Raw genomic sequence first — 22,054 nt, 5'->3', positions numbered from 1 at the left:
GTGGCTGCGTGTCTGGCTTTGGGAGGTGGGGCTTGGGCCTCTCTGAGCAGGGGTGGGTGTGGGGGGGCGGGGGGCGGTCACCCGGGTCCTCTGCTAAGCCGGGGGGCGGGTGGGTGGGTGCTATTGTACCAGTCACTCACTTCCGGCTCTGGGAATAGCCTGTGTTCTTAGATCCTAGCGGAGGGAAGTGCTCCCTGTAAGGGGATGCCCAGATGTTCACTGCACCTGCCATCCTCCCCAGCTCCAATTTATTATTTATTTAGTACACTTCTATACCACCCCCTACAAAGGAAACCACTTAAAATACAATACACTCTAAAACCGCAGCTAGCTGGCCAAAGAGATGCCTTTTAAAAGTGGTGGTTCTCTTGTATTTAGCAGGGGGAGAGCAACTGGCCCTGTCCATCCCCCAGCACAGCATCCCTCCAGTGACTGTTGCTGGGGTCTCTCTTATGTTTCTTTTTTAGACTGTGAGCCCTTGGGTGGGTGGGGGAGATAGGGAGCCATTTAATTATTTCTCTATGTAAACCACTCTGGAAACTCTTGTTGAAAAGTGGTGTATAAATATTTGTTTGAAGCTATAAAACTAAACAGATATGCTTTTAGGCCCTTTTAAAGAACATTCAGAGAAGGGGAAATTAATTTTATTAGGAAGCGCGTTCCAGAGTCCCGGGGCAACTCTAGAGAAGGCCTGGTTTCAAGTTGCCACCAATCGAGCTGGTAGCAACCACAACCAGACCTCTAGACCATCTTAATGATGGCCTCTGACTGGAGATGATGGGAGTTGTAGTCAACAGAATTTGAGAATCCCTTTTGCAAGGTTGCTGCCAAGTGGAAGGCAGCTGGTCTTGCATTTGCAAGTGTGAATGTCCCCTCTGCTCTTATTTTATTTAAAATATTTATACTCCTCCAGCAGTGTTTCCTCTAAGGAGTGTGCACATGTGCGTGCACTCACAAGTTTTTTGTTGTCTGCTCAGTTCAATTTAGATCCCGCTCAGGTTGAATCAGGAAGGCCCTGCTCTGAATGCACATGGTGCACACACACAGCCTTGATGCTGCTGCCCAGGACAAAACTCATTGCACACACAGATTTTAAAAATGAGACCACTGCCCAATACCGTACAATACTGCTTGGGACAGCTTCCACTATGAATCAAATATAGAACAATCAAGAGGCTAAAGCCACATTTCAGTTTCAAATTGAGTTACAAGTAAAAAGCAGAACACCTACCAGATATTTAACATTTTTATACCGCCCAAGACTTACATCTCTGTGTAAGCAGCAGGTACAATATTTAAAAGTTAGTTGAGGACCATTGGTCTGAGTGGAGAGGGGAGAAAGTAGGAACACAGGAAGCTGCCATATACTGAGTCAGACCATTGGTCCATCTAAGGCAGGATTGTCTACACAGACTGGCAGCCACTTCTCCAAGGTTGCAGGCAGGAGTCTCTCTCAGCCCTATCTTGGACATGTCACGGAGGGAACTTGGAACCTTCTGCATGCAAGCATGAAAGTGCTCTTCCCAGAGCAGCCCCACCCCTAAGGGGAAGATCTTCCAGTGCACAGACATTTAGTCTTCCAATCAAATGCAGACCAGGACAGAGCCTGCTTAGCAAAGGGGAAAATCCATGCTTGACAAGACCAGCTCATCTCTCGCAGAGGAGAGTTCTGTTGAAGAGCTCTGCTGGAGGAGAGCGTCTTCAAGCAGCAGTAAAAGTACCAGCTGGAGTTTGAGTTGTTGGGAAAGGAATTCAAGAAGAAGAAATGATGAAGTCCTGCTAGCAGAGTCTGAGAGAGGATCAATTTTGCCTTTAATAAAGAAATACACATTAACATAGCAAACAGCCCACAGTTTTGTAAGAGCCTATTTATATGCAGCAGGAGAGTGATGATCCTATTCTCATAGGAACACACTTTGTAGATGTTGCATAAACTTCTCTGGTTGGGTTCAGCTGCTGCTCTCTGTCAAGAAGTCAATGTTTTCTCTCCCTCTTCGTATCTCTCCTGCTTTCTCCAGGGAAGTTACTACATAATGAAGTTTCCAATTCAGTTTCTGTCTCTTGTAGGTTTCACAAAGAGGGTTTCTCCCGCCCCACCCAATCCAATCCTGATGGGAGTGTGCCAGTCTACATATTTCCTGGATTTAACCTGACCTCCCTGCGGGCTATCAGGGACCAGGACAGACAGGGCTTTGTTTTTGTCTGAAGGGAGGCTACGAATTCAGGCTTAGCCCGAGTTATGTCCGGGGTTAAAAAAAAATCCTATTTCCAGCAGCTTTTGAAAAAAACTCCTTCTGCTTTCTCTGGGCTTCTGCTTTCTCCAAAGGTGTTGATGGAGGTGCTGATGGCTATGCAAATAGTCCATCTAATCCCTTAAATTAAAATACCTCAAATCACTCTTTAGATACCTAATGGCATAGAAGAGCCATTCGAGGTATTTTAAAATGAAACAAGAGCCATCACTTGAATCTCAAGTATTTAATCCATTTTTTTAAAAAAAGTACAGTCTTGTTTTTAACTTTTCTGTGAACCTCCTTGAGATTGTTTAACAATAAATAAAAAAAGAAGAGGCTGTATAGAAATTTAACAATAAAATAAAGCCCAGTTCTCAAGGGCTCAATATGTGACCACCCTAGAAACCTGCAACCACATACCACATCAGTCCCACTGGGTGTAACATTATGTTCTTTCCTTCCTATCTCTGTACTGGTCAAATACTGTAAGTAATAAAGTTTATCATCAGATCCGCAACATAAGGTCCGGGGGGTCCCCTCGAAGCCTGCCATGACAAACTTACAGAACAGCCCCAAAAAGGCTCTCCGCCACCTGTATTTAAAAAATGAAACAAGATACATCACTTCCATCTCAAGCATTTAAAATCAATTTTTAAAAACTAAGCCCAGTTCTCAAGGGCTCCAAGTGTGACCACCCTAGAAACCTGCATGAAATACTATTATTCTGTACAAGGCTTTCCTGTATCAGTGTATTCTGAATATGCTTCTGCAAAAGTGTGACTGAGTTAAATGATGCCCTGTGAATTCAGAGTGGCTGTTAAAAGAAAAATAAGCTTCATTAAACTTTGTATGGTCCCGGACAAGGCCGGAAAGGCACACGGTGTGTGTGTGGGGGGGGATGTGTCTGCTGCTAGCAGGGGGAAGCACCCCATATTTACTAACTGCAGGGCAACTGAAGCGAGGGACGTATACAAAGATTATACAGAAGCGCAAGGTATGTGGAACTTCAGCTGCCGAGGATGAAGGTGCAGAGAAACTTCCCACAACCAGGCTTTTATACTGGGAGGGGGAAACATCTTCTTCTAAAGGCCATGTTTTGCTGCATCTAAGATTTACGACTTCCATCAAGTTCTGCTCACTTAGCTAAGGATGTAAGTAGATCAATCCTTATGCATCGTTTGTGGCTATATAATGCAGATGCATTTGGGATAACATTGGTTTTGTGTATCTCCACCCCGCTCCTGAAATGAGGGACATCCCACATAATTTCATCCCTGAAATGAGAGACGTCCCAAACCCCTGCTAACTTGGCAAAGAGGCACCTTTTAACCTGGTGATTCTCTTTATTTAGCAGGAGGAGAGCAACTGGCCTTATCCACCCCCAGCACAGGACCTCCAGTGACACAGTACCTCTTTGTTTCTGCCTGATGTATCTCTGATCAAGGCAAAGTGTGGGTGCACCACTTTTCAAGAAGAGTTTGCAAAACAGCTTCCACAGAAAATATTGCTAATTATTAATTAATCAAATATTGTTAATTACTCAAAAATTTAACAGTTTTAACATCATTTTAAAATGTTGCTTTAAAATTTTAAGTTGTAATGTTAACTTTTGCTATATCATTTATTTTGGTTTTAACAACTGTTTTAAGTTTTCTGTTTGTTTATTTTAACTAATGTTATAACTTTTTGTTTGCTTGCTGTAAGCCACCCAGAGATGTGAGTTTTGGACAGTATAGAAATATGTTAGATAGATAGATTAAAATAAAATAAAATTAAGATGAACCCCAGATCATTGAACAGTACTTACCAAGTAAGCGTGCACAGGATTTGGCTGGAAACCTCATCTCCAATTAAGGTCCTTCTGTGAAAACAGGAAACATTTGGCAACCTTAGCAACAGAAGCTATATGGGAACCTCAGTATGTGGACTCAGAAATAAACCCACAGAGTACAATAATGCCTAGTATAAGGCTGTTTATTAGCCTTGCAGCCTCAAAGACAACTAAAACAACTCATAGTTCCACTCCAGGTGTGGGTAGAGACCCTGACCAATAAGGATCCCAGGAAAGGTAGCTTCAGGTGTGCCTAGTTTTCTTCCTCACTGAGTATCTGGCAGGAGCTGTATTTAAGGAAGCCTGACGGAGCGGCCTTAATGTGGCTTTTCTTTGTTGCTTCTGTCTTGAAGATGGTTGACTGTGCAAGAGGGATGGTGTTTCTTTGGACAGTTGGGTTTCTGTGGCCATTGGGTAAGTTCTCAAGGTCTACTGGGCTGGTGTTCCAGTGGTTGTGTCATTACAGATCATCTTCTCAGGTGGTCACTGCTGTTGAGCAGTAGCAGACACACCCTGGCTTTTGACAGGATGGTATCAGGGCTTGTTTTTCTGTGTTCTCTAGTGCCCTGCTGAACTAGAGGTCGCTGGGTTTACAACCTTCTTTAGAGCAGAAGGCAATAAGAAACCATTTTGGTATCCTACCAAGAAAACTACAGAGAGTCAACACTGACTCCATGGCACAACCTTTCCTTCTTTTAGAGCAACCTAGGGGTTCTCAGAGTTGGGTCCCAGGATGTGGCTGGACTACAATTCCCATCCTCCTCAGCCTTTGGACACTGTGGCTGGAGATGTTGAGTGTTGTAGTCAAACACATCCGGGAACTCCTGCACACCTCAAGCCAGCTCTTCTGCCTAAAGGCACCCTGCACAGCATTCGTCTATAGAACTGCTGTTCAGGCTGCCACCTTTTTCTTTCTTTTTTTAGGCTCCTCAATTTAAAAGGGTCTCTAATCAAACAATGGTGTGTATTTCTCAGAAGCACCACAGAGGACTTTCTCCCTGTGGGAACCCTTGGCTGTTTGTCCTGCGAGAGCCCACAGGGCATTGGGAGGGGAGCTGGTCTTGTGGTGGCGCGCATGAATTGTCCCCTTGGTTAAGCAGGGTCTGCCCTGGTTTGCATTTGAATGGGAGACTGTGTGTGAGCTCTGTAAGACTTTTCCCTGAGGGGATGGGACTGCTCTGGGAAAAGCATCTGCATGCTTAAGAGCATAAGCCCTCCTGGATCAGGCCCAAGATCTATCCAGTCCAACATCCTGTTTCTCACCAGATGCTGCTGAAAAGCCCACAGGCAAGAGGTATGTGCATGTCCACTTTCCTGCTGTTACTCCCCTGAACCTGGTGCTCAGAGGCATCGTGCCTCTGAGGTTGGAGGTGGCCTATAGCCCTCCGACTAGTAGCCATTGATAGACCTTTTCCTCCATGAAGTTACCCAAATCTCTCTTAAAGCCATCCAAACTAGTAGCCAACACCACATCTTGTGGCAGAGAATCCCACAAGTTGACAATGTGTGGTTTGAAACAGTACTTCTGTTGGTTGGACCTAAATTTCTTGGCATCCAATTTCATGGGGTGACCCCTGGTTCTAGTGTGGTGTGTGTGTGTGTGTGTGAGAGAGAGAAATTTCTCTCTCTCCACTTCCTCTACACCATGCATGATTTTAGAGACCTCTATCATATCTCCCCGCACTTGTCTTTTCCCCCCTTCTGAGCTAAAATGCTTGGAGCAGAAGGTTCCACGTTCCCTCCCTGGCAACTCTGAGATTGGGCTGAGAGAGACTCCTACCCCAGCGCGTTCCCTCGAACAGGGACCCCCAGATGTTGTTGACTACGACTCCCAGAATCCCTAATCACTGGAACTTAGCTGGCAACTATGTTCCTCTGTCTTTCAGCCGTCCAGGTTTGGGCCCAAGCAGCTGACGTGTCAACTCCGACCGTGGCTTCCAGCACCACGGCCCAGAAGGGATTTTTCAGGAACCTCTTCAATGGTGAGGTGACGGGTTCAATACTCAGAGGGGCTGGGAAAGCTTGCATGTTCAGCTGACTGGTGCACACGGGAGTTGGGATGAGGTCGGTGCAAGAAGTAAAAGGTGGGAATTGGTATGGCTGGTAGAACCTGGTTCAAATTCACTATGTATGACTTTTCAGTACAATGAAGTTTGAAGTTAAAATCCTACAAATTGAAAACAGTTTTACTTACTATAGAAATACCTGAAGGGACGTCTTCTCCCATATAGGCCTGCCCGTCAGTTAAGATCTGTAGGATAGGCCCTCTTGGTGGTGCCACCATTGCCAGCAGTTAAAGGGGTTGGGGCACCTGAGAGGGCTTTCTCGGTGGTGGCCCCGAGGCTGTGGAATGCCCTCCCCATTCACATTCAGGAGAATGGTGGAGACGCCCCTCTTTACCCTGGCCTTTGACAAGAGATGTCATGCTTCTTTCCCTCTCAGGCACTGCATTTTTTACTGTAATTTTTGATTTTATGATGTTTTAATTACATTTTATATTGGTTTTATTGTAACCCGCTCTGAGACCTTTGGGTATAGGACAGGCTAGAAACCTAAGTAAATAAGCTATTTGCAAGCACGCCTATACCCTTGAACTTCCCCTTTGGTGTAATCTAGGCAAAACTTATTTTATTTTTTGCATCCCGCTCTTCCTCCAAGGAGCCCAGAGCGGTGTACTATATACTTAAGTTTCTCCTCACAACAACCCTGTGAAGTAGGTTAGGTGGAGAGGGAAGTGACTGGCCCAGAGTCACCCAGCTAGTATCATGGCTGAATGGGGATTTGAACTCGGGTCTCCCCGGCCCTAGTCCAGCACTCTAGCCAGGACACCACGCTGGTTCTAAAAATGACTTTGCCTGGTCGATGATGGGCCTTGCCTACTAGTTGCAAATATTTGAGTATCAAAACGGAGGAGGCTGTAGGTCAGAGAGAGCCTCCGCTCTGCGTGCAGAAGGTCCAGTCATTGTAAACTAGCTTGGTGTAAAGCAGCTTTCTCTAAAACCCATGGACGAGCTTCATAGGAGCAAAAGTGGTGATTGCATCTTATGGGGCCATAACTCTGTAGTGCCTTCTTCCATAGCAAAGACCTCATCAGGTGCTCGCTCTCTCTCTCTCTCTCTCTCTCTCTCTTCCTCAGCTGCAAAGGGCCTGATGTGGAGTGACGCCTCCGATGCTGTGGTCACCACGGTGGCCAGTGAGCCAGCAACCACATTTGCTAGCCCCACAGCTTCCAGCACACAGGCTCGAGTCGAATTCATACAAGCTGCTCAGTCCAAAGACGTTGCCAAGATGAACTTCTCTCTCCGGGTCCTGGATGGTAAGATGGGTTTCTCTCCAGCACCCGGTCATGTTGTGTTGGTGTCTGTTGGGCTTGGTTGAAGTTGTGATTAATCCTGAATGGGGGAGGTACCAGGGTGGCGCTCCCGGTGTTACAGTTTGCCCTTGGAACGTATGTGAGCGGCTGTGCCAGAGAGCTGGTCTTGTGGCAGCCAGCATGAATTGTCCCCTTTGCTAAGCAGGGTCTGCCCTGGTTTGCATTTGAATGGGAGACCGTGTGTGTGTGTGTGTGTGTGTGTGTGTGTGTGTGTGTGTGTGTGAGCACTGGAAGATACTCCCCTTAAGGGATAGGGCTGTTCTGGGAAGAGCATTTGCATGCAGAAGGTTCAAAGTTCCCTCCTCCCTGGCAGCATCTCCAAGATAGGGCTGAGATAGACTCCTGCCTGCAACCTTGGAGAAGCCGCTGCCAGTCTGTGAAGACAATCCTGAGCTAGATAGACCAATGGTCTGACTCAGTATACGGCAGCTTCCTATACTCCTGGGGGCTGCTTCCCTGCTTCTCCTGCTTTCCCACCGCTACCTGCCTGCCTCCTTGGCTCTGTTACCACCTGCCCACCTACTGCTCCTTCCCAGCGCCCCCTGTTCCTGGCCCCCACTAGAAGTGGTAGGACCTCTAGTGGGTTGGAGCAGGAGCCGTGTGTACAGGAGCCGGGGGCAGAGTGGGGGCTATGTGCACTGCTGGGGGGTGCAGACACAGCCCCCCTCTCCTCTAGCGATGTTACTGGGAGGCATCGAACCCTGCTGGGACGGCCATGACACATTTCCCCCGCTTGGTTTCAGATGGCTTCCACGTTCCGGTCGAACGCCGTGTCTATGTGGAAGGCTCCGAGATCCGCTTGGAAGCCAGAGTCCAGCCAGGTCCAAGCCTGTTCCCCAAGATCTTCATTGACGAGTGTTATGGGACAGATAGACTCCACCTGAACCGCGCCAGGAGGGCCTACATCATTGTGGACAACCATGGGTGAGTGGCATGCCATGAGTTGGAGGGAGGGGAACTGGCGGCAGCGAACTCCCCAAGAAGGGGGTGGCAACATGGCGGCTCCTCATGCCTCTTAGTTCCTGGGAAACATTCCCATTATTGCAAGCAGTCTTGGATCTCTGTGGCTTTTGTGACAAGGGATTATGGGAGTTGTAGTCCAACCCCCCAGAAATGTTTACTGGGATCTGGAAGACAACAAACACCAGACAGACCCACCAATCAATACTAGGACTACCGTTTTGAGTTGTTCCGTGAGCAAACGCTTAGTATGAGAAGGAAATGGGTGACTACAAGTTTTGTGCTTGGCCTACCTCTGGTAGCATTTGGGACTTTATTCATGGTTGGTCTAGTACATAAGAACAGCCCTGCTGGATCAGGCCCAAGGAAGCCCACCTAGTCCAGCCTCCTGTTTCGCACAGGGCCCACCAGATGCCTCTGGGGAGCCCACAGGCAAGAGAGTGAGAACATGCCCTCTCTCCTGCTGCTGTTGCTCCCCTGCCACTGGTATTGAGAGGCATCCTGCCTCTGAGGCTGGAGGTGGCTAGCAGCCACCAGGTCTAATCATGGTGTTGCACCAAAATGCATTCCTGCATGAGTTTAAAAAAACAAAAACAAACCAGACTCAAGCCATTGAGGGCTTTATAGGTAATAACTAGCACTTTGTATTTTGCTCAAACAAATTGGTAGCCAGTGCAATTCTTATTAGGGAGGGGAGGTGTGGAACAATGCTATTAATTCAGAAATTCAGTCCTAAACTCAATCTCCTTTAGGAAACGAATGCTGAGGTAGGCAGTTCATCTTCGAAAGTGGGGTGCAGCTTAGGAGTCTAGCTGCTTACTGGGTTGCTGGGTAAAGCAAAGACTGTATCTTGGGGTACAGGATGTACAGGTCCTCTGGGGAGCAGGGTGCCGGATTACATCTTGCATTATTGCACCACTGTGCTGTGTGTTGGGGTGCAAAACAAACGGGAGACGGAATAGTTGGCAGTGCTCAATTCTGGCCCTGTTTATTATATGCGCCCCCCAAGAACTGGCGCCCTAGGCAACAACCACCTACTGTAGGTCTGCCTAGAGGATGGGCCGGCCCGGGAGGGGGAGTTTCCCAAACTTGGGACCTGTCGCCCAACAGTATCGAGGCCCCTGCTCTAATTGGCTGATTTGGCAGGTGTCTGTATGCAGAGGAGGCCGGGACTGCAGCCTCTTGGTTTCGGAAAGAAGACTCTGTGATTGTGTTCATGCTGCCCGCCTTCCTAGTGACGGGTGAACTGGAGGAAGAGGTAAGAATCTGGCTTGGGGAGTCGTCTGTCGGCCATGCAAGGCAAGCGAGAGAGCCAGGCACTCCAGGAAGGAAGCTGGAGCCGGAGATCCTTCGGTGGAGATCCTCTGGAGATCCTTCAGTGGGCAGGCAGAAAATTCTGAGGCTGGAATGTTCCACTTCAAGAACACTCCCTTTTGGAATCCAAAATGGTGCTTGGAACAGGGTTGGTCCATTCCAACAGACCGGGGTGGTTCTGTTGTTCCGACACGCCATGTGTCACACATTTTACGTTCCGTTCCGAGCTTGGAACAGAACGCACAATGCATTTCGTGCATGTCCCTGCTGCTGGGGTGGATGTCCCCAGGGCTGTGTCTTTCAAGTACAGAGCAGCTCCTCCTGTCAAGTGAAGCATTCTGAGCCTTCCATTGGATTGAAACAAGTCTCTAGTCCCTGGGGCTGCAGGAGGCTTGAGGAGCGTGTGGATAACACCTGGCACTCTGGAACTGGCCACTAGCTTGTGTGGCTTTAAAGGGGGCTTAGGCAAATTCAATGAGGACAGGTCTATCAATGGCTACTAGTCGGAGGACTGTAAGCCACCTCTAGGCAAGAGGCCTCTAAATACCAGTCGCAGGGGAGCAACAGCAGTAGGAGAGAGGGCATGCCCTCAGCTCTTGCCTGTGGCCTTCCCAGAGGCATCTGGTGGGCCACTGTGGGAAACTGGATGCAGGACGGGATGGGTCTTGGGCCTGATCCAGCAGGGCTGTTCTTATGTAACTCCTCCAGCTTCCGGTAGCTTGGTGGTCGGGGGCTTCGGGACCCCTCCATAACCAGCAAGAGCAGAATAAGTAAGCCAGTCTATCACATTGCCCTGATGAATCAAGCAACCTGCTTTTCTTGGAGCGGAATTAATGTACAGTAGATAACTGCATCTTCTGCTCTGGTGTGAGCTTGAGTCTTGCCCATTTCCACTTGCATTGAGCTGCAGCTGCTCACGAAGCTCCAGGTATCCCCAGCCACTGCACGCCTTCAGCACACGTACCCCAAAGAGTAGGTGCATGCACACAGAGCTGCCCTGGTTTTCCTCCCCCCAGATCTACATCCACTGCTTCCTGACGGCATGGAGTCGAAGGATCCCCACAAACTCTGGCAAGAAGACCTGTTCCTGGGACAGTGCCTCTTCCCGGTGAGCTGGAAGCCCTCCATGAAGCCGGGGTGGGTGAGCGGGGCGTCTCTGGGGACCTGCTGCAAGGGGCAAGTTAGCAAACTAGAGTACCTCTTCTGGGCGCTTTCCCGATTAGACCCTGCAAAGGGGTCACGGCGTATCTCGGATGTGTGCTTCCGCACTTCTTGTGTCATGACATGTCCCTACGCTGACAGCAGGGTGTCGTTGGCATTTTGGATGCCTCGTTTCGGATTTAATTGCTGCGATTTATTGCTATAATGTTGTATGTCTGGCGTAAAAAGGTTGCTGTATTTTCTGGTTGTTTTCGTGAGACTGCTCCCCCTGCTGGACACTTTGCTGTTTATGTTTTGGATGCGATTTGCCCGAACCGAAGCATATTGCTGCTGTTGAGCGGGTAGTCTGGAAAGTGCCCTGGTGGCAGAGGAAGGACCAAGATCAGGGCTGCAGCTGCCAGACCAAGGATTGGAGAGGTCGGCTCTCCTGCTAAGGGGAGAAACCCGCTCACACTTAAGGCAGCCCCTCCTCCCCCTCTGCTCCCTTGCAAAGTGGGCCAGACGTCTCTCTACCATATGCGCATTGCTTGCTGTGCATGTAGCCTGGGGTGGCCAACCTGAGTGGTACTACAGCTCCCATAATTCCTAGCTGCAACAAACTGCACCTGGGAATGATGGGAATGGTAGTCCAGCTGGTTGGCCACCTCTGACATGGACCAGCTGAGAAGGAAAGGAAGCCCTTACCCCACGCGTGCTGGGCTGCCATGGGGAACCACATCCTGAAGTAGGCAAGTGGCAGAACCAAGCTAAACTGGGAGGGCGGCAGCAGCAGCAGAGTCGGGGGAAACCCTCTTTATTTATTTATTTATTATTTAAACATATTTTTATACCGCCCAAACCTTACGTCTCTGGGCAGTTTACAACAAGATAAAAACAACATTAAAACATTAGTTTAAAAAAAAACAAAAACAAGAAATTTAAAACACAATTTTAAATTTTTAAAACCATATTCTAAATCTCTCCATCACAGTTCTTGGAAAGTGAGTCAGATCTTGGCTTTTTACCCAGTCCTTTATATGATTGTTTCTATTGCTGCTGGTTTGTCATTGTTATGGTTATATTGTGCTTGTTTCCAAACTTTTAATCAGATCTGTATATTCTAGCTTAATATCTTGTGTGGTTTTTATAGTCTTGTGTTAGCTTTTGTGTGACCGTAAGAGAGTCTTTAATGAAAGGCAGTATAAATAGTATTCCACAATCAACTTGTAATGATGTGGCAAGATGACGCCTCTTCTAGGTGGAAGAACATGGACGAGCCATCCCAGGCCTCGGTCTGCAATTGCTGTGACACCCACTGCCCATCTGCATCCCATCACTCTGGACTTGTCCCAGGTACCTGCTAATTCTTCTTATGGCACAACTTCTAAAGTCTGGCCAGAGCCCAGAAGTGAGAGCCTTCACTTCTCCCCTTCAAATGCAAACCAGAGTGGACCCTGCTTAGCAAAGGGGGCAATGCATGTGGCAAGCTTTGTCCAGCACGGCTCTTGCTATTCTCTGCTGCTTCAAGAAACCTTCAGTACTCTTCTTCTCTTTTCTGCAAATAGCCTTTGCAGGCGAAGGAAGCCGGCACAGAGTTGTGGTTGGACCTCTGACAGTGCAGAAGGAAGGCGTCCCATGGTTTGAAGGTTGGTGTTTCTCTCTTTCTAGCCCTTCAGCAGTACGCTGGGAGAACCCTTCTCAATGGGAAATCCTGGACAAATTAGGGAGAACCAGGATCATCTTGCAAAGGTTAAGAAAACCAAACTGGAGGGAGTGTGAATAAATCTGCTTTGAGGAGGCATGCATGAAACCCTTCTGTCTCGCAAACATCTCCTCCTTCTCGACAGGGCAGTGCCACACCATGAAGAAACTACTGCTGGTCAGCATTGCCTTTGTGGGCAGCTGCATCCTGGCTGCCCTCTTTGTTGGGACTCTCCTGGCTCTGGCCCTGGCCTTATTCCGCTATTCCCGAATGGGCAGAGGACACCAGCTCCTGAAAGACCGGAAGGAGCAGCCCTTCCAGACAGAGCTGCAGACGGTGGTCGGGGCCCTGGCCATGGCCGAGGCGGAAGCCACGGAGAAGGAATCTAGCCTGGACTATGTCAAGCTGAAATCAGACACCCTAGAGAAAGTATAACCCTGTCCTTTTGCGTGAAAATAAAAAAATATTTAAAAATTTCCTAAGCTGGCTCTAGATTCTGCTTCAGTGCTGCCCCTTCACTGGCCTTGCTGCTCTAGGAAAGCTTTTTCTTCTGTGTTTATCTGAATAGAAGACAACTCTGATATTTATTTTTAGAACCTCCTTAAATACTACTATGCTGAATATTTATAACCACTCTTCAATCAAAGTTCTCAAAGCTGTTTGCATGGAAAAAACAAATAAGATGGTCTCCTATCTCCAAAGGGGTGGGTGTGTTTGTGTGGGCTCCTTGGAGGAAGAGCGGGATATAAATGTAGTAGTAATTATTATTATTATTATTGAACCCCAGATATGTAAATCCATTAATACTGGAACCTCAGATAACAAGGTCCGTCAATATCTGTAATCATGAAGTATGATTTGCTTTTGCACAAGCATATCAAACTCTTCAAAGTATATAATAGATGTAAAAATAATTGGTTTTTAGCCTACTTTCCTTAAGGGAAATAAGCTTATGAGATCCCCTGGCTTTGTGTGTGTCTATCTGTCCATGTGTATGGTCCTACTCCACACATCACCTTCACAATGCCTGGACCAATATGAACCAATAACATGTGTGATGTCATACACTCTGATACAAGATGGTGGACACATGAACATTTGAGGTGCAAGTGGTTTGGACCAAATTTAGTCATATGGAGAATGAAAGGAAAGTAGGCAGATTCGTTCTTACCAGAACTATTTGTTGTAGATGTATGTTAGACATGGATTTTGAAGCTGCAGGGTAGAAAGACAAGGATATAAGAACTTACTCAGGTCATTCACACAATCAAAAACTATATTCTACCTGGGTTTGGGAGCTGTGGATGCTCCCAGTTTTTGGTTATGTAGAAGCAAAGTGAGGGGGGAAACCTGGGTATCTTTTCCCCTTACCTTGCTTCCACAAAACCAAAAACTGGGAGCATCCACAGCTCCCAAACCCAGGTAGAAGACAGTTTCTTTTAATTGTGTGAACGACCTCACTGTCTCACAAGAAAGTGGGTTGGGGGAAAACAGAGGACATCTGTCACTGCAAGGAAGACAGAGGCTCATGGTAAGATTTCCAGCACCAGAGAAGGCGACATCAATACTAAATTGTATTAACTATGCCAACAATAATTATTACGACAAAGTTCCCAAAGCAGTTTACATAGAAAAAGAAAGACGGCTCAAAAACTGTGTGTGAAACACTCGGACGCAAATCCGGATTCAGAGTCATGGTTTTTATTGTCAATATTATTCCTAGGATAGGAAGAAAAGTAACTACAAGAAGCTGCAACTGGCCAACCCGAGGCTCTCCTGCTGTCAGACTACACCTCCCATCATCCCCTGCTGCAACAAACTGCAGCAGGGAGGGTGATGGGAGTTGCAACCCAAGCGCAGCAGGAGAACTCGAGTTGCTCACCCGATCAGCAACAAAGGGAGACAGGTGGAACTACCTCCATTTAAGTTTCAATAGTGCAATTAAACCGTCCAGCTCTTAAAGAGTTTCACAGTGCATCATCGATGCCACATCTCTCGGCGAGCCAAGCTGTGTTGCTCCTGGGAACGGCTACCAGTAAATTGGAGCCGACTGTCCCCCCAAAGAGGAGGAAAAACACCCTCCACTTTTTTTGCACAGTGGCTGTAATTCCAAAAGATGGGTCCATGCTTCTCAGCCTACTGGCTAAGATCAAGTGTCGATCCGTGCCTGGTTCTCGCATCTTCCATGCTGGACCTTGCTAAGTTGGATTTCAACATCTTAAAAGTCCCGACAGCACGTGGCCTGGAAAAAGAGGTAGTAGCCGGTGAGTGTGGGCAATTGGACGCGGCGGCAGCCACGTCAGAAGGAAGAGGGCGGCTTCTCTTCTGTGCTGTAGAGCTTGCGAAAACTGGAGTCCATCAAGAAATCCACTGACCTGCAAGATAGGCAAAAGGCGGCGTCAGAACAGGGTGGCTCAAACTTGGGGCCCCAGCTGCTGCTGCAGGACTACAACTCCCATCACTCCCTGCCACCACGGCCAAGGCCCTGCGTGAAGCAGAGAAAGGAAAGGCAAAACAGAGTTTGCCAAGGATCGACACTAGGGGTCACCAATGACTCGGAAAAGAAGGGAGAGGGGAAGCCGGCCAGGATCAATAGGTCGCGCGACACTGCAGATTAACAGGAGAGGAGAATATGTCACAGGATCGTCAATTGCATCAGGCTTAATTCTGATTGATTGTTGGCCAACGGTTTCATTTTGAGAAAGGAGAGAGAGAGAGAATGAATAAATGAATAGATAGAGACATACATTTGAAGTTCACAAGCAAGAGCAAGCTGCAAGGATCTGTCCTATATCAAAATTTTGGTAATCCATTCCAGTGCAATATAAATAAACCAGTAGGCGAGGCCAGTGTCATTGACCAGGCAACGTCATGGGGTGCAGATCACACTGATACAAATATCAATACGGCAAATATTTATATACTGCTTTTCAACAAAGTTCCAAAAGATGTAACTAAATAGATCAAGGGGCTCCCTGTCCACCAAAGGGCTCACAATCTAAAAAAGAAATATAAGATAGATACCAGCAACAGCCACTGGAGGGATGCCGTGCTGGGGACGGAGAGGGTCAGTTGCTTTCCCCCTGTTCAATAAAGAGAATCACCGCTTTTAAAAGGTGCCTCTTTGCTCAGTTAGCAGTTACTGTACACAGGTAGTCTCCCATTCAAATGCAAACCATAGGAAGATAGGAAGCTGCCATATACTGAGTCAGACCATTGGTCCATCTAACTCAGTGTTGTCTACAGTACACAGACTGGCAGCGGCTTCTCCAAGGTTGCAGGCAGGAGTCTCTCTCAGCCCTCGCTTGGAGATGCCGCCAGGGAGGGAACTGGGAACCACCTTCTGCTTTTCCCCAGAGCGGCTCCATCTCCTGAGGGGAATATCTTCCAGTGCTACAGTGCTCACGCTTCTAGTCTCCCATCCAAATGCAAACTGGGGCGGACCCTGCTTAGCAAAGGGGACAATTCATGCTGGCTACCACAAGACCAGCCCTCCTCCACTTCTGTTTGAACGCTGCATCCGTGAGGGGCTGTACCTAGGTTGTTGTTATCATTATATATTATTTACATTTTACATCATTGTATAGGTACAAATGAATGCGTGTACAATCCTTTACAGGGAAACGTGTGCCAATATCTGGAAACGCGTTCAGCAAACTGTCTGGTGTGGGCTTCCCGGAGGTGCATTGCCAGCCTTACCTGTCAATGGGCTTGATGATGAAAGGGATGGCCGAGAGGCCCACAGCGGTGGTTGCCCACTTCCGGACCGAGAGGGGCCAGCGGGTCCTGCTGCCCATGAGGTAGAGAGAGGCAGTGCAGATCCGGTTAATGGTGAAACCCGGAATGACCACGGAGGCCAGCGCCTGCCAGATGAAGGTGTCCACAACCGCCACGGCTGCTCTGGAGGTCCTCCCTTCCTCCTGAGACTTTGTCTGTGGAGTGCAGGAAGGAAGGAGAAGCACATAGGAACATAGGAAGCTGCCATTTACTGAGTCAGACTGTTGGTCTATCTAGCTCAGTATTGTCTTCACAGACTGGCAGCAGCTTCTCCAAGGTTGCAGGCAGGAATTTATCTCAGCCCTCTCTTGGAGATGCTGCCAGGGAGGGAATTTGGAACCAAGCTGCTCATCCCAGAGTGGCTCCATTCCCTGAGGGGAAGATCTTCCCATGCTCACACTTCTCGTCTCCCATTCAGATGCAACCAGGGCAGACCCTGCTTAGCTAAGGGGACAAGTCATGCTGGCTGCCACAAAACCAGCTCTCTTCTCCATCAGAAAAGCCCTGCTGGGTCAGGTCCATCTAAGGCTAGGAACTGATGACGCTGCCAAACTGAGTCAGACCCTTGGTCCATCTACCTCAGTATTGCCCGCTCTGACTGGCAATGGCTCTCCCAAGTTCCTACCTGGAGAGGCTGCCAGGGAGGGAACCTGGGACCTTCTGCCAGCACAGCAGAGGCTCTACCACTGAGATACTGAGCAGAGGCTCTACCACGGTTGCAGAGCATAGGAAGATGCTTTACATCAAATCAGTACATGGCTCGAAATTGTCTACACCAGGGGTTTGCAACCTATATTAATTATTTATTACTATTGTTTACACAGTCAGACAGGTGCTATTGATTGGTTTGTTTTATCCAGACATTGAGTCCTTCCCAAGGACCTGGGATGGCTGAATTTTATTGTCAGTTGTTATAGATATCGTCGCAGAATATAGGCTGTTCCCAGTAAAGCTGCTTTTTGTAATTGGCTGATGGTGATTTCCGTGGCCCCGATGGTGTTGAGGTGCTCTTCAAGGTCTTTTGGAACTGCACCCAGGGCGCCAATGACCACTGGGATTATTTTGGTCTTTTTCTGCCACAGCCTTTCAATTTCCATTTGTAGATCTTTGTATTTGGTGATTTTTTTCCTATTTCTTTTTCTTCTATTCTGCTATCCCCTGGTACTGCTATGTCGATTATTTTGACTTGTTTAAATAACCCCTTCTAGTTGGACTAGGCTTGTAATAGCAAATCATTATTTCCTTGTTGGCGTTTTTCGTATATTTTTCCGGTTATCATTATCATTATTAATAATAATTTAAGATATTTATTCCCCGCCCCTCCAGTACACTACTGCTCAGGGCGGACGCCAGGGAGGGAACAGCCGAAATAAATCACAGCAGGGGATGATGGGAGTTGTAGTCCAGCACCATCTGGAGCACCACAGGTTGGGAACCCCTGGTCTACAGCGCACTGACTGGCAGCAGCCCTCCGAGGCTTCAGGCAGGAGTCTTTCCCAGCCCTGCCTGGAGGGGCTGCCAGCGGCTGAATCCGGGACCCTCGACAAGCCAAGATCTCCACGGCAGCTCGGCATACTCACCGCAGCGGCTTTCTTGCCCTTATCCACGGCGTCCGCCGTCACGTAGGCGGTTGCCACGCCATAGCTCGCCCAGACCAACGAGACGGGCACGATGGCCCTGAACGACTCGCCAACCTCATTCGCATAGCCTGCAAGAAAGGGCAAAGGTCAGCGGGAGCCTCAACGCCCCTCCCACCACCACCCCAGACTCCGCCCAGAATACGGTTCAGAGCCCCTGACTCCGACTCGGGCGGGCATCGCCTGCCCCGCCCCCTTAGGGCTACCCAAGAGCATCGTGGGGCCCAAGGAAGGAAATCGAGGCAGCAGTTCTCTCTCCCGTTAATTAACATGCGGCACGGCCCACCGGGATTTCGACGACGACTGCAACAAATATTTATCTTCTGCTTTTCAACAAAAGTTCCCAAAGTGGTTTAGGCAGAAATAAACAGAATGGCTCCCTGCCCCGAAAGGGCTCACAATCGAAAAAGAAATGTCAGAGAGACACCAGCCACAGCCACTGGAGGGATGCGGTGCTGGGGACGGATAGGGCCAGTTGCTCTCCCCCTGCTCCATCACGGGCCCTGCTCTTGACCTCGCCACTAACAGAGATCCGGTTGGTGGGGACTAGTGACATGGCCTTTTCGGCTGTGGCCCCTCGGCTTTGGGACGCCCTCCCTGAAGAGCTTCGCCAGGCTCCCTCCCTCAGTGTTTTTAAAAGACATCTCAAAACGCACCTTTTTAAGGAGGCTTTTTAAGGAGGCTTTTTAATGCTCCATTATTGTCTTGGCATATCTGGTAGGTTCTTTAGCTTTTTATAATTCTCGGTTTTAATTTGAACCTAATAATTGTGGTTTTTAATCTGACTTAATTTTGGGGGGGTTAATTTTATTACTTTTATTGTATCTGTGTGTATCGTATTGTGGTGAGCCGTCCCGAGCAGTAGTGCACTGGAGGGGCGGGGTATAAATATTTTAAATAATAAGTAATAAATAAATAAAGAGAATCTCCACTTTGAAAAGCTGCCTCTTGGCTCAGTTAGTAGGCGTCACTGAAACTAACACACAGCTGTCCGGGAGCAATTCCGTGGGGCTTGTGTGGGACCTCCGCCGGGTGGATTCTGCCCCACAGACTGATTTCCCCACCTGACACCTTTAACGGCACCCCGGATTTGCTTCCAGGGAGACCTCGGGCTGGCCATCCTAGGGTCCTGGAGCATGGTCCAAAGCAAGGCTGACAACTTCAGTCCTCCCAGATGACAGGAATTGTCATCCAACCATGGCATTTGTGCAGCTCTGGTCAAAAGGCACATGATATGGCCACTGTGCTGAAGCTAAGCAGGTCTTGGTGTGGTCAGTGCCTGGATGGGAGACCTACGAGTGCTGTTTTGGGGGATTCCATAGCTCAGTGCAGAGAGCATCTGCTTTGCATACAGAAGGTCCCGAGCTCCTTCCCTGGCAGCATCTCCAAGTAGGGCTGGGAGAGACTCCTGCCTGTAACCTTGGAGAGCTGCAGCCAGCCAGTGTAGACGATACTGAGTTACCTGAACCAAGGGTCTGACTCAGTATATGGCAGCTCCCTATGTCTCTGCCTCACAGGGTTGTTGGGAAGTGAGCACGGGAGAGTGGGGGGGGGGAACCTTGCTTGGAGGAAGGACAGGATAACAACCTAATACATTAAGCCAAATGTGCTGCCGGTAACCTCCAGATCTAAAGTTTCACCTCTGCCGTCAGTTTTGCCTCGTGTGTCTGAGCAGAGCAGCTGTTCCCTGTGGATTATATTTAGCATGGCTGCACAAGAAAGCCTCTGCTGTTCCTTTGTGCTGCTCAGCACTCTTCAGGATGCGGCACGCAGCCTCTTTCTCCTCCCCGTGTCCTCGAAAAGCCCACCCCAGGATCCCGAGGGGGACACCTCAAGGACAGCCTTCTAACTAGAGCAGCAGAAATATCCTGACCGGTGCATTTCTCACGAGGACTCTTCCTCTTCTCCAATGTCCCAGATCAGAACCTAATCTGTAAGCGGTCCCACGAAACACTCACAACCCCCCCCCCCTATCAGAAAGGAATGTAAAAGCAGGTGAATCTCTACCACAGCGGATTCTGTTTATTACTTTGGGGGATTTAAATTCAAGGATGCATTTAAATATTTTTTCACTTACCAAAACCCAACAATAACAACAACAGTTTCTCAGCACGTGTCCCCAGATGATGATGGACTACAACTCCCATCAGCCCCCACTACCATGGCCTTTGGGCGTCCAAGCGTGCCAGCCACGGGGACACCCACCTTCATGGTTACGGTGTGTGCCTCTTCCGACAAATGCCACCATAACTGTGAAGACCAAGAGCTTCCTCATAGGAACATAGGAAGCTGCCATATACTGAGTCAGACCCTTGGTTCAGGTAACTCAGTATCGTCTACACTGGCTGGCAGCAGCTCTCCAAGGTTCCAGGCAGGCGTCTCTCCCAAGCCTATCTGAAGATGCTGCCAGGGACTGAACTTGGGGCCCTTCTGCACACAAAGCAGATGCTCTACCCCAGAGCCAGGGCCCTAATCCCAAAGGTGGCACACACAGGTCTCCCATCCATGCCCCAACCACACATAGACTTGCTTAGCTTCAGCCCCATCTGTGCATTCATCACCTTTCTGCCAAAGAGAGAACGCTTCGCCTGCAAAAGCTCTCCATGAGATCTGACCTAGTTGCATTTTTTAAATATTTAATGCCCTTCCTTTCAAGGTCACCAACTGCCCGTGTTCTTGATTCAGCACTTCGGGGCTGAGCAGGAAGTGTGTGTGCAGCAGAACACACACTTATTTATTTATCCATCAGATTTATGGTGTGTGTATCTGAGATGTGGATCTCTACCCAGTGTACACAAATTGTCACACGTGAAAATACTCCTCAGAGGAAAGGTGCATGCAGTTCCTGACTCAAGAATCCTACCTCCAGATGATTCTTTTCCCATCTCAAGCAGCCAACGGAGCAAAAGGGACACCTTTTAGAGCGGCGGTTCTCTTATAAACTTATATTTAGTGGGAGGAGAGCAACTGGCCCTATCCAACCCCAGCACAGCATCCCTCCAGGGGCCATAGCTGGTGTCTGCCTTATGTTTCTTTTTAGACTGTAGCTCTTTAGGGACTGGGGACCATCTTATTTATTTATTCTATGTCAACTGTTTTGGAAACTTATGTTGAAATCCGGCATATAAATAATAGTAATATAGTAGTAGTAGTTTCTTTAAAAAGCTGCTTCTCTCTCTCTCCTGCATACCGCTTCATGGTGACAACAAGGCGATGCTTGTTATCTTATCAGGAGGAGGGCGAACTTCCCTGCTTGGAGGCGCTCCTCCCCAACCGGTTTAAAAGCGGCATAACAGCAAGCATCACCCAGAGGAAAGCTGAATTCCCGCCTGCCGGGCAGCTCCTGCTAGAGGCACAGGAGCCCTGCAGCAAGGGAAGAGTTGGCAACCCCTGCGGGCCCACCTTAAAGCGGATTTGGCCCCAGAAGCCTCGCCGAGGGCAATCGGAGCTGCTCACGAAGGAGCGCGCAGGTGCCCGTGGGTGCGCGCGTGTTGTACTCCCAAGCAGGATTCCCGGAGCCCAGCAGCAGCAGGACACTGACTCGCGCGGCTGTGGGGCTTCCCAGCCGGGGACTCAGCCCCCACGTGCCTCCTCGCCAGGAAGCCCCATGGCTCCCAGCTGGCCCACTCTGCCGCCAGCGTGCCCGGGGTCGTGCGCCCTGCCCAGCCTGGCGCGCCCCGCCAACTCACCCAGGTAGCGCACCCACGTGTCCCGATAAAGGTCCACCGGCGGCGGCGCGGGCTGGTCGGCGGGCGACCCCATGGCCGGCCGGGCTCAGCAGCGCCGATGCGAGCCGCTGGCCGAGGGCAGGCAGCGACGTCCCAGGCCGGCAGGCACGGCGAGGCACCAGCGCGGGCTCCAGCGGCGGGGCCCTCTCCGTGGCGCACGCACGGCCAGCCCGGCGGCCAATGGAGCCCGCCGAACCCGAGCCCGCCGGGCGAGCCGCCTTCCCACTGGTCGGTCGCTTTGCCCGGCAGGAGGGCGGGGAGAGCCGGCGAGGGGCCGGCCAAGCCGAGCGCCCTCCTCCGCCTCCGCGCTTGGGGAACCCCCCGCCACGGCGCCTCCTCCAGCCAGCCACACACTTTT

At 49.3% G+C, this 22,054-nt stretch overlaps 2 protein-coding genes and 1 long non-coding RNA gene across 5 annotated transcripts; 1 reads left to right on the top strand and 2 right to left on the bottom strand.

Moving 5' to 3' along the window:
- Positions 1-2,407: 2,407 nt before the first annotated feature.
- On the bottom strand, positions 2,408-4,313 carry LOC128337813 (uncharacterized). Its single transcript, XR_008312441.1, has 2 exons — positions 4,042-4,313; positions 2,408-2,826 (listed from the first exon to the last, which is right to left on the bottom strand). It is a non-coding gene; the product is annotated as an uncharacterized LOC128337813 (long non-coding RNA).
- Positions 4,314-4,322: 9 nt separating this feature from the next.
- LOC128337812 (zona pellucida sperm-binding protein 3-like) lies at positions 4,323-13,036 on the top strand. Of its 2 annotated transcripts, XM_053279196.1 has the most exons (10): positions 4,362-4,479; positions 5,332-5,359; positions 5,952-6,047; positions 7,202-7,381; positions 8,182-8,362; positions 9,545-9,656; positions 10,729-10,820; positions 12,111-12,205; positions 12,418-12,498; positions 12,700-13,036. In XM_053279196.1, exons 2-10 carry the CDS (start codon positions 5,332-5,334, stop codon positions 12,987-12,989), a joined length of 1,155 nt encoding a protein of 384 aa, XP_053135171.1. In that variant the 5' UTR covers positions 4,362-4,479; the 3' UTR covers positions 12,990-13,036. The 2 variants fall into 2 exon arrangements, with proteins under 2 accessions (XP_053135170.1, XP_053135171.1); XM_053279195.1 differs by lacking the exon at positions 5,332-5,359 and having other exon boundaries at positions 4,323-4,479.
- Positions 13,037-14,233: 1,197 nt separating this feature from the next.
- On the bottom strand, positions 14,234-22,054 carry MTFP1 (mitochondrial fission process 1). 2 transcript variants are annotated; one of them, XM_053279175.1, is made up of 4 exons: positions 21,658-22,054; positions 17,912-18,039; positions 16,254-16,486; positions 14,234-14,929 (listed from the first exon to the last, which is right to left on the bottom strand). In XM_053279175.1, the coding sequence occupies exons 1-4, from the start codon at positions 21,728-21,730 to the stop codon at positions 14,854-14,856; spliced, it is 510 nt and encodes a 169-aa protein (XP_053135150.1). In that variant the 5' UTR covers positions 21,731-22,054; the 3' UTR covers positions 14,234-14,853. The 2 variants fall into 2 exon arrangements, with proteins under 2 accessions (XP_053135150.1, XP_053135151.1); XM_053279176.1 differs by lacking the exon at positions 21,658-22,054 and adding an exon at positions 20,832-20,873.

This window comes from Hemicordylus capensis, chromosome 15 (assembly GCF_027244095.1).
Source record: "Hemicordylus capensis ecotype Gifberg chromosome 15, rHemCap1.1.pri, whole genome shotgun sequence".
NCBI classification, from domain to species: Eukaryota; Metazoa; Chordata; class Lepidosauria; order Squamata; family Cordylidae; genus Hemicordylus; species Hemicordylus capensis.
The sequence above is the reverse complement of the archived record's forward strand: the minus strand, read 5'-3'. Positions and strand labels throughout refer to the sequence as shown.